Source organism: Aptenodytes forsteri, unplaced genomic scaffold (assembly GCF_000699145.1).
Source record: "Aptenodytes forsteri isolate BGI_AS27 unplaced genomic scaffold, ASM69914v1 Scaffold231, whole genome shotgun sequence".
In the NCBI taxonomy this organism is placed as follows: Eukaryota; Metazoa; Chordata; class Aves; order Sphenisciformes; family Spheniscidae; genus Aptenodytes; species Aptenodytes forsteri.
In genome coordinates, this window is record NW_008796046.1 from 2,378,496 (window position 1) to 2,394,333 (window position 15,838).

Consider the following 15,838-nt stretch of genomic DNA (forward strand, 5'->3'; position numbering starts at 1 on the left):
TAACACAGGGACCACCCTGTTTCACATAACAGGAGACTGTTTTAGACCAGAGAGGATCTCTAGACATCTAGTGTGGTCTCAGCTGAGCAGCTGCCTCTCCACCACATTTAGCACAATTGCTACGAGTGTTCCCAGGGCAGAGCATCTTAGCCAGGGGCTGGAGACCTCCACAAACTCCGTTTAACATCTGAGGACGAAGGTCTGTGGTCATCCCCTCTATCTCTGAATTGTTCTTTCCCCCATGCAGGAGTTACCAAAGTACCTGCGCGGCTACCACAAGTGCACACGGGAAGAGGTCCTGCAGCTGGCAGCTCTCATCTACCGGGTGAAGTTTGAGGATGACAAGTCCTATTTCCCCAGCATCCCCAAGCTCCTGAAGGAACTGGTGCCTCAGGACCTCATCCGGCAGCTCTCTCCAGATGACTGGAAAAGGGTAAAACAGCAGCTTGAGACACACACCAGGCCTGGCTGGGGGAAGCCCAGCCTCTCGGGTGACTTGCCTAATGTTCAACGTTGAAGTGGGGCTGCCAGAATGAGTGGCCCGTGTTCCTCTTGAGCCTTAGCAGAGCTGCAGCCTCCCCAGCATCACCAAGAGGAAAGATTGTACATGTGTGTTCACACATGCATGCCTTGCAGCGGGGTTTTTTTGTGCTGCATGTGGCTGTGGCTGTAGTGTTGGATGCAGCACCATACGGACACATGCTGGTAGACAGTCTCATGTAAAGGTCTGTTGTTTAAGGCAGACTATTGAGTAGAGGGGTAATTCTCCCTGCTTTACACAGGGAGAGCTGTGGCACAGGTACAGACAGGTCTACAGCCATGAAGTAACGTCGGTGTCTCACTGCCAAGAAATAGTCTTATAAGTCCTTTCTGTTTCCTGAGACCTGAACTCAGCCATATGCCTAACCAGTGAGCTATCAGCTTCTCGGGGTTGAAGGTCTCTCAATCTCCTCTGCTGCATAAATTGAAGGATCAAAACTTATAATCCTTTTAATGGAGTCACCAGCACAGCTCATCTAAAGAAAGAAGGACCTGCCTTGGTTCTAGGCCCTGCTCCAGTGACCACCCAGCATTTTTGTGAAGTGTTCATTGGAGCAGAGACTAGAACCGACCATCTTTGTGGGACTGATGCTCCTTCCCTGCAAACATCCCTGGTGCTAGGTAGTGCAAACCCTCCAACTCTGTTGTGTTCTCCATTGCAGTCCATTGTGGCATACTACAATAAGCACGCGGGCAAAACAAGAGAAGAAGCCAAGCTTGCCTTCCTAAAGATTATCTTCAAGTGGCCTACATTTGGATCAGCATTCTTTGAAGTGAAGGTACCTGCCTTGTTTGGGGGTTCTCTGGCAGCTTTGAGCCAAGGTCAGGAGCCCTGTATCACAGAGAGGTTCCAGGTGTGCAGGGTTGTCCCAGTGTCTGGACCAGACTAGGACAATCCTGATGAAGCAGGGAAAGAGTGTGAGACTCTCCATCAGTAAAGGGCCGATACACTCATTTATTGCTGCCCTGCGTCTTTACACAGGCAGAGGAATTGTAGAGCTTCCGCATCAGCACATCTCAGTCATTGGGTCTGTATTCGTAGCTGTGCTGCTGAAGAGCCAAGAGCCGTTCTCTCTTTTGCCAAGGCAAAGGGGAACGTGCAGTTTTCCAAGGGACGTGTCCGCACGCACCACGAACCAAATCCAGACCACCCACCACGGCACCAGGCTCCCGTCAAAGACAGTAGAGGCCAGTAGTCACAAAGTCTGTTCAAGTATTCTGGACACCTTATTGCAACTCCCTCTTCTCAATGACCACACAGTGAGCCTGGGCTGGAAACAAATTTCTGAAATTACTCATCAGTTCCTTGAACTTGGGCACCCCATTTTCTGTCATGTCCATCTTAGATGGCATAACGGATCTGATTAAATCCTGTGATTTTCCCACCAAAAGTGACTTGGTAGCCAAGAAATCTGTGGCAGGGCCAGAAGCTGAGCCCCCATCCCCTGTGCCCTACCTCATCAATGGAACAAATTGAATGTCCTCATGGCACAGGGCTGGGAGAAGGGTTTACCAGCAGGAACAAAACTGAATGTAAAGATCTGAAGGGGACAGAGCAGTCTAGTCTTGGCCTGGGTCCACAGCAGCAGGCATGAGGAGGAGCAGAGGGACTGAGGGGGAAAGGAGATGTCTGGGGTTTGCCAGCCTGGCACAGCTCTTCCTTGCCAATGGCAAGGAACTTAATGCTGTCAGCAACTCACCCACTGGTTATCATGCATTTAGGAGATCTGTACTTAACTAGACAGCCCTGACTATTGCTGATACCTTAATGAGCTCTATGTTTATCTTTAAAGGATAAACTGGATAGTAGTTAATGGGCCACCAAATGCTGGCAGGAGAAGACAGGGAGAGAGGAAATAGGAAGGGGTCTGATTTTGCATGACACATCCCCTAACCAGTTCATCTCATCTCCAACAGCAAACTACAGAGCCAAATTATCCGGAAATCCTTCTAATTGCCATCAATAAGCATGGAGTCAGCCTCATCGATCCCAAAACCAAGGTAAGCAAAACTGAGGTATTCACCAGATGCTCCTGAGCCCACTCCCCAACCCCTCAACAGAGGTCACCCGAAAGACCGTGTTGTTCAGAACTTCAGGAGTTCTCATTAAACCTAGTTAGAAAGGCTGGATAGCCAGAAAAGTTTCTGGAGGCAGAAATTCGCTGTTGCACAGAGACAGCCCAGCCTTTTTTAACAGGAGATGGATTGGGAGCATCAACTGTTAGGGCCCTGCAGAGGGAGGATACACACACTCTTTCCTTAATCCTTTCACAGACATTAGGACAGGAGCTGGAGTAAATGAGCTCCTACTAGTTACTTCCACCAGCCACATTCTAGTACAGCAGTCCACCACAAGCACTGGAGGATCCAGAGTCTTGCATCTCACTGCCATTCCCATGAGGCCATGGTACAGTCTCATCTCAGCAGACGTCCTTGGTCTGCTTTGATGGAAAGTGAGCAAGGGCATGAGAAGTCCCCACAGCCCTTCGTGAAAGTTGAGGCTGTCGCATGTTGAGTGTCAGCCTTGTGTTCCCACCAGGATATTCTCATCACTCATCCCTTCACCAAGATCTCCAACTGGAGCAGTGGCAACACGTACTTCCATATAACCATCGGCAACCTGGTGAGAGGAAGCAAGCTGCTCTGTGAGACCTCCCTGGTAAGGAGTGTTAAAGATTATTGGGCACAGTTAAACCAAATCCTGACTTTGGCAGGCAAAATTAAATGCTTCCAGCAATTTGTGTCTCAGGGATGCTCTGGGCTGAAGGTGGTCTCTTAGAAGAGCCCCCGATGTGTTTTTTCCTTCTGGATTTCCTATGGCTCTGCTCAATGGGTCAGGGCTCTCACTTGGTCCATCATCCAACTTACGAGCAAGCCTGAGGTGCTTGGGATATTGCCATCTCAGGAGCATGAGGCACTGCTCCCTGTCACTGGACTGAAAAGCATATTAAAGCAGATGTGGGCTCAGGGGGAACTCTTGAGCCCTTTTACCAAGATCCTTTGCCCAGATTGTCCCTAGTAACAGCCACAGCAACAAACCTCCTCCTAGACTATCTTAAACTCAAAGCATGAAGGATAAAAATTCCTGCTGGATTAATTGTTATTAATTTGAGGCATTCAGGATTTTGTTGGCCATTTGAAAATCCAGGTCCCATCCAAAGCTCCCTACATCCTTAGCCTCAACAGCATCCTGGGACAGTAAGTTCCTCCATCTCAACACTGTAAATTATGTTTGGACTGTGTTCCTTGTGGTGGTGTCATTTCACCCAAGGAGAATGGTGGAACAGGTCAAAATGTACCTGAAAACTTGAAAGTCAACAACTGGTAGCCAGTGTGTTCAGGAGGCACGAACCAGACACTGTGTTCTAAAGGCAGGTAACATCTCTCTCCTCCTCAGGGGTACAAGATGGATGATCTTTTGACCTCGTACATCAGCCAGATGCTAACAGCCATGAGCAAACAGAGGAGTGCAAAGGGTAGCAAGTGAACTGCAAGAAGCCACTGGCAGGTGGCCATGGGGCTAATTCACCAGCTGAGGCCTGTGGGATACCCGTGCAGCTGGGGGAGAACCTTTGCCTCCCAGATGTGGAAGATGAGCCGAACACCATCAGGGAGTTCGCTGGACTCTGACCTTGAGGGGTCAAATCCCACCTCCCCTTCCAGCGAAGACGACTATCTCTGACCTCCCGTTCTCCTTCCCCACCCTGCACCCCGACTCCATCTTACACCTCAAAGATCTCCAGGGGACACCACTGCTCTCAGACAGTGACTGAGCAAAGACACTCCGGCAGGAGGTTTGCCTGAACCCAACGGTTGGCATCGCAAAGGCTCTTGGAAGAGGATTTGTGTGTGTGTGTGCGTGTGGCTTGTTTTGTTTTGTTTTGTTTTTTTATTAAGTAAGGGAGAGCTATCGGGATGCTAACGGCTTTTGGTGAGGTTATGGGCATTTCAGGTTTGAAGAGGAATAACAGAGCTCCAACCTATGCTGGAAAGATATCCAATGAACACTGCAGGGCTTCTTGTTGTTTGACATTACAAAAGAATACGTTGTGTTCTTAAGAAGGACAGAAAGAAAAAGCAGGCTGGGAGGAGCACGTTTTAACTAGGAATCAGAATAAACAAACTACTGATCGAACAGGCTAGAGTACTAAAGTGCTGTCTGTGCAATGCTGGAAATATTTAAAGAACAAATTTTAAAGTTTTGTTTCTTCTTCTATTTATTTTTTAAAATATTAAAAAGGAAAAAAAAAAATCCTGCATTTTGTGCCGGTATCTGGACGCCGACTCGGGGCTGAGGGTGACCTGCAGGACAATCCCTCGCCCAGGGATTCCCCCAGAGCCGTGATTGCCGGAGGCTGAGTAAGGCACATCTTTCCCAACTTATGGGCTCAGCTGGAAGTGAAGCTTGGAAGACGAATTATCTCCTTTTGCCCCCTGTGTCCAGGCAAATTAACCCTGGGAAGATCTTTACTGCAAGCTTCAATACGGATGTAGGGGTTTTGAAGTCCCCATGCTTGGAAGACTGAGGCCAAGCCTGTGTTGAGCTGTGATTCAAACACGGACTTGGCCATCAGGGTTGGAAACAGCTAATGGTTTTATTGTGCTTTTGTGTGTGTGTTGCTGTATAAAAAGGCTCTTTACGAGTCCCAGCTGGACCTGAACCACTCACAGCAAGGGCAGGCCCTTGATTTCAGTGGGCTTTTCTCCATCTTTGTTTGGCTGTACTAATCTGCTGGCTGGTTGTCCTGTCTTCCACCCGACGCCACGCAGTGTGGACCAGCCTGCTTTGGAGCAGAGATGGGACCTGCCAGCAGAGAGGAGGCTGAAGCCACGTTGTATCTGGGGGGGATACAGGGGAAGGAGCCTGGGGTGCCTTTCCAAAATCCAGGCTTCAAAGGAGCACGTGCCTGGGTGTGTGGCAACAGGAAGGGTGAGAATTGTCCACCAAGACCTGGTGCTGGTGTCACTAACACTGAGTGGATCTCAGTAGATGTGGGAGACCTCTCTTGGTCCTGTGCATTGGGCTGAGTTTGGCTGCTTTCATAAAAGTCCATATTGTAGGGTGTTGTGTGTTGCTTTGTTAAGCTCAGCTGGGCTTGGTCGCCCAACATCATGGCATGCCAGGCAGAGTCGGCAGCACTGCCTACCGGACCTCAAGGACCGTGACATCCGACTGGGATGCAGCAGTGACTTTGGACCTCTGTGGCTCCACCAAAGTGAATGAGATGCTGCATGGAGACATCCACCAGCTGGACAGGGCTGCTAGGAGATCCCCTTCCTCCACTGTCCCCCCTACCCAAGGCACTCTGGTGACGGGAGCGTGGTTCCAGCCAAGGCTACATTGGGAGCTAAGCTGCCTTCTCACCATCCATCTCTGATGCTTCTCTCCCCTCCCTAGCTGCCGTGATCCAGCTGTCCCAGGGATCCCACCCGTCCTTAGACACATGCCCATCATCCCCACCACCACCACCGCTTTCGTGAGTCTCCAGCCATCCCTGCCTCCCACAGCACACTCAGTAGAAGATGCAGCATAGCAATGTTTTCCAGCGCTGTCCTGGGCCAGCTTTCCCCCACCACCACCCTCGTCCCTCCACTCACAGCTCTGTCAGCCTCTCATGCACCCCACCATTTTGGGGGGTGCCAGGACTTTGTGTGCGTGTGCCTGTGTGTCATATGTATTGGCGTCTGCTGGCTTCTTTGTATTCACACCAAGCAATGTAACATGAAAAACATGTGTCCAAGCAAAATACTCTAATTAAAAAGCATCAAGTGGTTTGTGGGAGGCTGTTCTGCACTGTGTGGTTGAGGTGGTGTCTCCACGGGGAAGGGTGGGCTCAGGGCTCCCAGGTCCTTGTTGGGGACAAGACTTCTCCTTGCAGAGTGGGACTCCCGGGGAGAGTATCCAGCAATGGGGAGCAAATCATCAGCGTGCCTGGACTGGAAATTAAGTGAAATCTTTTCTTTTTGGGTAAAAAACACTGGAGCCCGGGGAGTCTCCATTGCTTGTCCTCTAAGACAAGGGCTGGTTCCTCCAGAAAGGCCAGTTCTGAGCCGAATGACTGGGTATAGGAAGTACTGGGTGAAAAGTTTGTGTGTGGGAGTCAGACTAGCAGCCACGTGCTTAATGGTGTTGCCAGACCCTGCTAGCTGTGAAGCAGCAAAAATAGTAGGTGAGATATGACAGGGCGTAAGGCATTGCAGGAGACCAGAGGTCTAATTGGCCAGGTTCTACTGGACAAGGCTGCTGAGGACGAGGAAGGTAAGTACGGGCAGACATCACTGCGTAATGACCAAGCAGCAGCTAGATACATGGATGAAGGCTTATTGAGGTGGCTTTTCCTAATACATATTAAAAGTCGTGATTGGGAGACCACAGCTTGTCGCAACCAAGTCCCTCACCTAGACACCATGGGACAGGCTGAGGAACCCATGGTGGATACCACTGCTCAACCCACACACTCTCCACCTCCTATTTTTGCTGCTCGCATACCTCCACATGAGTGGTACCTACAAAAAATTATGAACCAGCTGTGGATGCAGGGCATGGGGAGGGGGTTTAACACCATCAGTAGCATCCTCTCCCCGTGCTTCATAGATCTGGAGCTGCTCTACACCAATCCACCAGCCTTTTAGCCCTTTTCCAAAGGAGGATGCCACCTTTTTGCATTTCTAGCCTCCAAAATACTCCAAAATCGCAACTTGGTAAGGTTTGAGTGCTTCTCAGCACAGCTAACTCTGAAACCTAATGCTTCCCTGTCACAATTCACCTGTGATGGCTTTATTTAGCAAAAACACCGAGCTGCATGAGGCTCACGTATGAGAAAATGTCTATAGCCTGATTCAGGTAAAGACTACTATTTTCTTCCCCTTTCCCAGTTTGCCGAAATAAGAACAAAACAGGATAGGAGAGCTAAAATGTATTTAAAACAGCATTTGCAATTTACAAAAAATGTGTTCTTATTACCTGTTCAAGTAGGAATTTATGGCTTAAACCTGGGAGATGCTCGCATCTCCCTTGCAGAGCAGGGCATAGACCCCCTCCCCTCCATGTGCCAGCAGCCACTGGGAGAAATGAAAATCAGAATAAATCCCAGGGTGCAGAGCAGGTATACAGACCTTCCCAAGGGAAGAGCAAACAGGACACTTGGTGGGACCAATTCACATGCAGCTCAATCCTCCTGAAGAAAAGCGGTGTGCTCCTGGTCATAGTCCTAGTAGCCACGTGGCCAAGGCACCTTCAGCACCCATGGGAAGATATGCCCTCGCCCACAGCCAAGGGGAAGAGACTGTCCTGTTAGGGTCTGTGGGAGGGCAAGAGTGGGGAAAAGGAAAACCTAAGCTGCCCCTGCCTGCGTTATAGAAAGGTATGGACCCTAGTGACCCAGCCAGCAGCACTTGACTATCGTGGTGACCTCTCCATGGAGGAGACCTGTGAGGAGGGAGGGAGGGAGTGTGTGGAGAAGAGGCTGGTCTGACAGGAGAAACGTGGGCAGCTGAGAATGAGGAGGACTGGAGGATGCTCAGAGGTTTGCAGCATGTGTAAAACACAGCTGTGGAAACACAGGGCTTACGCACAGCAGGAGGGATTACAGGACGATTGCCCTGTGGGATGCCAACGGTCTCAGAGGTAAATGGTGGCTCCCATGTGGTTGCTGTATCTCATCACGGTGCACAGCTTCTTCATGGCTGCAACTCCATCCGCGCTCCCCTACACCCCAGGGATCCCTGCCAGGCACAGGATTGTGAGAAAAACTGTAGGAGGGGAAGCTCGGTGCTCATCTGCAGCAGGGTCACAGAGGCAAATGGCTCCTCCTCACCAGGCAGATCTGAGCCCCCCGCCCCAGCTGGCCCCCTTGGCAGGTTGGTGTTTGCATTGCAGGAAGGGGCAGCAGGGGAGGGTCTGCTCTCCAGTCCTCATCGAGACGGCAGGTCTGTGTCCCCTCCCTGCCCGTGTCAGGCCATGACGGCAGGCATGTCGCTGAGCTCTGGAAAAGGGGATGCACAGTGAGCTACCAAAACATCTGCAGTTGTTTTGCCACCCGTTGCAAGCAAATAGAACCTGGCTCAAAATGCGTGCAGCCCAGGTTGAGTCATTTTGTCTGGATGATAGAGCTCCACGGGTGCAGAAATCTGGTGCATGGGAGGGTCCCCAGCCGATCCCACCCTGCCTTGCAGATCCAAGAGTGCTCAGCGCCTCTGGGCTCTCTTTTCACAGCATCACAGAAGAATGCATGTGGGAGGGGACATCTGGAGGTCTCTGCCCCAACCTCTGCTTGAAGCAGGGCCAATTAGATCGGGCTGCTCAGGGCTTTGACCATTTCTGAGGGTGGATATTCCCCACCTGTCTGGACACCCCTTCCAGTATCTGACCACCCTCATGGGGAAGATTTTTTTTTTTCCTTTTTATATCTAGTCAAAATTTCCAAGGTTGCAGCTTGTGCTGTTGTCGCTGTGCATCCAAGAAGCATCTGGCTCCATCTTCTCTACACTCTCCCATTAGATGATTGCAGACGGTGATAAGATGCCCCTTGACCTTCTCTCCCACTGTGCAAACCCAGATCTCAAATGCCCCGTCCTCCAGCTTAGTGGCCCCACTGAGCTCGCTCCCATCTGTCACCATCTGTTTGGTACTGGGGAGCCTGAACTGGACCCCGTGCCTAGATGTGGCCTCATCAATGCTGAACAGAGGGGAGGAATCACTGCCACCTGCACCCTTACTGAGACAACCCTGGATGCCTCCATCCTTCGCCACGGCATGGGCACCCATCACCAAGCCATCCATCAGGACCCTGGTGCCCCCACGGAGATGGCCCAAGCAGGACGTGGCTCCCAGCTCTCCTTGCCCTACTCACCTGTCCTGAACTTGTTGTAGGTGCCGCTCTCCAGCATCGGGCCACCGTCATGGGCACAGCAGGAGAAACTCCTCTCTCGCCACCTGCATGGGGCAAAGCACCTGGGTCAGGCCACCACTTGCTGTGGTTCCCCTTGCAGCTCCCTGGTGCCCTGGACACCTTTTTTCTACTTTGTCAGGGCAGGAGCTGCCTTGGTATTTTGGGATTTGCTCAGGTCCTTACTGAGAAGGGACTCCAGTGCATGACTGATGTCTAAGCATCCACACTTCACGTGTGCAACAGCATTTTGAAGGCAACTTTGTGACTAAGCCCTGTTTTCTAAGAAATATTTAAGAGCTCAAAAACCCCGGAAATGTTTGCAGCCACTGGTTCCTAAGCAGCCAGGGAAATTTAAAAATTGTAGTTTTTGGTGCATTCATAAACCTGGCAAACAAGACCAGGCAGGGCTCTCAGGCACTGCTGATGGCAGGGCTGGGAATGCCCTTGCTGCAATGCCAGCCCAGAAGAAGCTGTTGTTTGGCTGAATCAGAAGCATCTGCAGGGCCCTGGGAAATGCACAGACAACATGAACAGAAGCCTGGAGGAGACAGGCATGGGAAGGTCTGACAGCGGTGGTGATGCACCGCAGGGGTGATTGCGAACCCCCCTGCAACCTGCAGCCTTGAAAGCAAGGTGAAAGCTTCTAAAGCAGGACCTGGGGAAGGACTGCTGAGAGCAGGGCAGGGTGAGAGGGGAAGGAGCCACTTTGTGCCTGTCCAATGAATCCCAGTTTCCCCAGCTATTAAACAGAGGCAATGTCTTTGGCGGCATGGGAGGAAACAAAATGCGGTGTCTGTGACACACTCAGGCATTTTCATCTGGGAGGATGGATTTCCTATGGGGCTCTGGCATATGCAGACACCACACAGGGTGCTCAAATATTAACATCGAGAGCTTTCCTCCTAAGTCAGTCCAATGCAACAGTGTATATATAAATGTAAGAATAGAAAAATCAGTTCCTTTCTCAGCCCATCAGCTTTGATAACTGGTTTATGTTGCTACAGTAAATCCACCAGGTCTCCACTGAATCCTGAGGGTAGATGATGCCTGAGCTACCAAAATGGAAAGGGAAAATGAGAGCAAGCAGGAGAAGCAGAGAGGTATTTGGAGACTTTCAGGGCTTTCTTCTAGTTCCTGAAGGGAAATAAAATGTTCTCAAGAGTAGTTTTAACCCTTCAGATCACCTGGAAGCATCCCTCCTTCTCTCTGCCTGGCACAAAAGATCAGGTTAGCATGGCCATTAGCAACTCGGTAGTTACCAGTGCAGAGCAAAGATGAGTGAGATAAGGAGCACAGAGGTCAGATCTGTCAGGATCCACATGATGTTGTACTGCTGCGGAGTCTGGAAGAGAACAACAGAGGATGTGTCCACCACCAAGGACCCCAAGATATGCAAAAAAAGTTGCTCAAGCTCTTTCTTGCTGCTCAAATATGGCCATTCAGCTGCCTGGTTTGTGTGTGCAGTAACATCCCTCAGGTGTTTAAAGCATTTGGTGGCATTTCAAAGTGGCCACTCACCAGTGGGTGTTGGTGCCAAATCATCATCCTTCATAAAAACAGGTCTGTTGTGCAGCCAAGAAGATTGTCCCACATCACAGTGAATATAACAGGGAACTCTTGTTTGTACAGGCAGGCCCTTTAGTTCACTCTGCTTCCCTCCAACTTTAATGTCAACTGGTGGCATCTCATTTTCCCTGGCAAAATTATCCTTTAGTGAACACCACAGAGGGTCTGGAGTGGCTCCTGCTTTAAGTCTAAGAGCATCTGAAGATTCATCCTTAGACTGGCACTCCACCCACCCTCAGAGTGGACTGAAACACTGCAGTGTTCTGGATGGGAGCATCGTAAAACCTGCTTCAGGAGTGTGAAACCAGTTATTCAAAGTAGCCTTTAGGCTGGGACCAGTGCCCCAGGTGCTCCTTAGCCCTACAGGTTGTCCAAGGCAGAGTAGGGAATAGATAAATTATGTGAAAAATTCCTCCCAGCAAGGAAGGATTATTTCTATGGTTATTTCCCTCGGGCTTGTGGAACAATACCGAGTTTGAGAAAGGCAGTGGAAAGCCCTGGGAAATGAGGAAATTCTGACATCAGTAAGGTGCTTCAAAAGCTTAGAAATGGAAATCCTCATGCATCAGCTTGTGCCCTCAAAGGCCCTTCCTTTCTCCCCACACAAGTCTCAATATGACTTCTTTCCCTCATCTCAAAACCTAAGTTGCAAATCCTGATGAGCAGGGTGCTTCTACCTGAGCCAAGAGAAAAGAGGAGAAGAGTATGGTCATATCTGGAGTGGCTCATGAGTGTCAGGTAAGCCAGGTTTCAACTCAGGTCCTTTTCATGCAAAGGGTCATATCCTTTATCCATGCATGAACTGGCCCATGGTCTCCAAAGGTAACCATGAACGTCCCAACCCTACTTCCTAACCCTGGGAGGGGGAGGATTTTCGCTTACCATGAGGAAGAGTGGCTGGCTGAGGTTCTTCAGCGTGTGGACGGCATTGGTGGTCACAGAGTGTGCCCCAGAGCACCACGCCAGGGAGAAAAGCCATGGCTCATTGACCACATAGAGGTTGGTGGTGATGTTTGCCTCAGCATATTTCCTTTAAAAGACCAAAAGGCAATAGCCTTCATTAAGCAAGGAGGTTAGTACTTCCTTTGGGCTGAATCAAGGAGCGACAGCAATTTTCTGTAGGAAAGACTTGATTTAGGACCTAGATAAGGAATAGAAAGGAAAGCCAACCAGCCAATAATTAGTCGTTCACAACTGGTCAAAACAGAATAGCTGATCTGCTGGAAGCAAATGCAGTTAAAATGTCCAAAACGTCAAAACTTTGTTTACCCTTCTGCCATATGAATCAATGTAATGATGCGTTTGTAGTCTCCCAATAGTGTGTTCAAAACCACCTCGAAACTGGCTACTCGTTTGTTATGTTTGCTGCATCAACTCATCATTCTTCAAGTTCTTATAAACTGCTGAAATTTAATATGAAGTAAGACCATACTCTGTATAATGGTAAAAATATCAGCATTTGTAAATCTACCTAGGATCTACTCAGGGTTTACCCAAATGGATCTACCTAGGATTTTACATCCTGTGAAAATTATCATTGAGAAACCATGAACATGACTCTCATCCAAAGGATTAAACTTTTCCTTGTCTTCTTTTTTTAAAATTAGATTTTAATATTTTTGTGCACAGTAAAGAGCAAAAAATCCTATTTACAAAAGAAGAGCTGGACAGGTAAGACTGTTTTGGTTTTTTTTCATATAAGAGAACCATTTTGGAAACTCCTGAAATGAATGTGGAGCCTTTCATCGGAGAGATGACATTTTCAGTGTGTCACAAGCAACAGAGTACTGGTAGCAACAGAGACAAGAAAGGAAGCCTCCAAAACACCAGCTACAAGAAGGTGGTGGTCTCTCACCACAGCATTATGCACTCACACTGATGTTTGTGGAAGAGGCATGGGAGGTTAAACAGTTGTTCATTCTCCATGATTCAGTATTGGTGGGATTGGGGATGGCATGAATAGAAAGACAAGAAATCAGGAGACAGCTGTGTTATTCTACCCAGAAGATCTTCAGATCCTGGTCAAGTAAATATGGACTTGGGGACAGGGGGGCCACCTCTTGGCCACGCACAGGGTCAACAGTAGGAGTGAACTGCAGTCCTTCACTCCCAAAATGCAACAAGGGTGGCCACTTGATCTAAAGGAGCTCTTCCCAAAATGCTCTAGATCCTGGAGTTGGTCACTGGAGGGAGACATTGCCACACGCATGAGGCAAGTGTACACCAGCTGCAGTCCACCGACTGTACTCGGGGCTGAAACTGCAACCTACCGGATATCTTCACTGGACATTTCAGTGTAGGCCAGATTGAGTTTGACAATATTGTCCATCACTAGATCTTCAACTGGGGCCTTACTGCCCATTGTCTGCTGAAACCCAGGAGCAACAGACTGAACAAAGGACCTCATGTCGTTCTCCAGCCATAGGACCTGCAGGCAACAAGAGGACCCAGTGAATTCCCAACGGACTTACTAATATGCCCTGCCCTTCACACAAACCCAGTAAAGATAAGGTCTTGAGGAGCTTAACCCAGCCTGTCAAATGACGTATTTCTTTCAATGATCAAAGACCGTTTGGATGCAGGGTTAAAATTTGCAAGTCAATTTCATCAAGAAATAAGTATTCGCTGTTCCTTGCTTATCAGCTTGAAATCAGTGAGTACGTTTCACACAGCCCAACAAAAGATGCGGTGTTTGAAATGGATGAAAAGTCAGCTCTGGTTTATGGGAAAGGCAACAGAAAATATTCTGTTCTCCCATTTTCCCAGCACGGGAGAAGAGAACTTCAGCAGATACAAATCAGCGTAACTCCCCAGACGCCAATGGATACATAACCAGATCCACATGGATTTAGCATCCATCCCAAGCAGGGAATTGCCTGGGGAAGGAGGAAGGCAATGAAGGCTCCCAGCTTCATGCGCTTTAATTTAAGCCAGGAATTTCTATGCCATATATAAAATAAGCAGGGGTGGCAGGGAGTAGGCTGCCAATTATTACAATGATGAAAGGGAGTCATCTGGGGGCTGAGACATCAGCTGGTATATACAGTGGCTTATTTATTTCCCTGTCCTGCTGTAGGGTTACACCATTTTGTACCTGCTGAGGAACCGATAGTAGGAATATACTCCAAATGATGCCTCTTAAAACAAGTGAAATGAAAGGGGCCGGATTTTATGCAGGTGAAAGCATGCAGGGTATGACCCAAAAGTCCCAATTCAGAGAGCAGGAAAAAAGGATACAGAGGAGTGAGGCCACCCTACCAGATGGGGCCTAATCCCCGACTCATTGAGGATGACTTCCAGGGTTCTGTTGATCCACGAGTTCCTGTAAGGATGTTTCTCTGGAGGGCGGTAGAGATCAAATATCACAAGTTTATTCTGACTGTCTGCGAGGCGCAAGAAATTACTTAGCTTGTAAATTGACTGATTCATTGCCTGGTTTTGATCTGCCCTTGACAGTGAGCCCATGCATGAAAATGGTTTCTCCTAGAAATAAACAGATATAAAAAAGGAAATCAATCAGGCAGTCACGTCTGGGAGTCAGCTGCATGCAAAAAACTCATCTCTAAGAGGGAAAAAGTTTGACATCAGCCCTCAGTAGGTGAGGATCTTTTATTTTGCTTAGCTCTACTACCTGAGAAACAAGGGAAATTAACCCAGGCTGTGACGACACTGCTTCTGGGACCTAAATTGTGCAGTTCACAGCTAGCTCTGCTGTGCTTCTCTGTCCCACCGTGTTAGCTGTGACTATTATACACAGCACCTTCCACAAGTAGCTGTTGTCTTCTTCCTCTAGACCATCTGTTCTGCTGCTGCCATGATAAGGAGCCACAAGAACACCCACCAGCCGATTGTTACAGGTCTCCTAAGCCTAAAGGCCAACTGGACAAAGCAAGGAGACCCCAGCTGAAGGGTTTCTACTGACTTCTTTCAGTTTTAGCTCAGCCAGTAGTTCCTCTCCTAACATTCATGCTATTAAGTAGTGGCCAGCTGGTATCTCTTCTACATCCAGTTGATGATAGTCCTTTATGGTGCTTACCTTAAGGAACCACGTTCCAGCATTCAACTCCTTCAGGGTATCCCAGGAGAATAATGCGGCATTTTGAGCAGTGTCATTGGGGTAGACCTCCTTGATGTTAGTTGTCCTCCTCAAGGTGCTGTCATGCATGAGGAAAGGAACCCCATCATAGCTGTTGGAGAGCAAGAGTTCAGGTCACCTGGGGTGCGAGTTCGTTCATGGCATGAGCAGACTCATGCCAGGTCAGAAGAATATGTGGGCCACCGTGAACGCAGCAGTACCGCCTCCCTCAGTGCAGAGGGTGGGATAGGGAGGAAGGCTGAGGCTCAAGACACCAAGTTATTTCCAGCTTAAATACTGCTGGGTGACTTTGGAGAAGTCATGCCTGTCTGTGCCTCAGTTTCCTCAGGGGCAAAGTGGAGATGGTGGCATTTATGCCTGCCAGGCCCCCCCAGAATGGATAGTAACTTATGGTTGAATTATTTTTTTGCTGACACCAAAGTGTTGCTATGGGTTTCAGAGGACTGAAGTCTAAAAGGACAGTGATGGAAAGGCAAAATTTTCTCTTATAGAAAGGTCTACATTAGTAGAACATCTAAGCATTAGTATTTTTCTCATTCAGCACCTGGAAACTGCTCATCCTGCACAACATGTTAGCAATTCATGGCAATGGGTCCCCCAAACAAAGGCAATTAAAGATCTAATAATTAGGACAACGCTGTCACAAGTCTGAATACAATTTCTGTTGGTTTGTAGGACTGATACAACCTTCATTGTCACCTGGAAGTCGGACTAGGGTAGGTACTTGTCTTTATACTCTGCAAAG

At 48.9% G+C, this 15,838-nt stretch overlaps 2 protein-coding genes across 2 annotated transcripts in view; one reads left to right on the forward strand and one right to left on the reverse strand.

Annotated features, from left to right (window-relative positions):
* MYO7A (myosin VIIA) overlaps positions 1 to 4,027 on the forward strand; it is a 72,870-nt gene extending 68,843 nt beyond the window's left edge. The window contains exons 46-50 of the mRNA XM_019473889.1: positions 248 to 433; positions 1,203 to 1,319; positions 2,458 to 2,541; positions 3,080 to 3,199; positions 3,938 to 4,027. Of these exons, the coding sequence (XP_019329434.1) occupies positions 248 to 433; positions 1,203 to 1,319; positions 2,458 to 2,541; positions 3,080 to 3,199; positions 3,938 to 4,027 (597 nt within the window). The remainder of the gene's footprint in view (positions 1 to 247; positions 434 to 1,202; positions 1,320 to 2,457; positions 2,542 to 3,079; positions 3,200 to 3,937) is intronic.
* A 4,466-nt stretch (positions 4,028 to 8,493) lies between these two features.
* GDPD4 (glycerophosphodiester phosphodiesterase domain containing 4) overlaps positions 8,494 to 15,838 on the reverse strand; it is a 40,681-nt gene continuing 33,336 nt past the window's right edge. Inside the window, exons 10-16 of the mRNA XM_009286130.2 lie at positions 15,034 to 15,184; positions 14,256 to 14,480; positions 13,268 to 13,425; positions 11,880 to 12,027; positions 10,691 to 10,773; positions 9,393 to 9,475; positions 8,494 to 8,525 (exon numbers count right to left, since the gene is read on the reverse strand). Of these exons, the coding sequence (XP_009284405.1) occupies positions 8,494 to 8,525; positions 9,393 to 9,475; positions 10,691 to 10,773; positions 11,880 to 12,027; positions 13,268 to 13,425; positions 14,256 to 14,480; positions 15,034 to 15,184 (880 nt within the window). The remainder of the gene's footprint in view (positions 8,526 to 9,392; positions 9,476 to 10,690; positions 10,774 to 11,879; positions 12,028 to 13,267; positions 13,426 to 14,255; positions 14,481 to 15,033; positions 15,185 to 15,838) is intronic.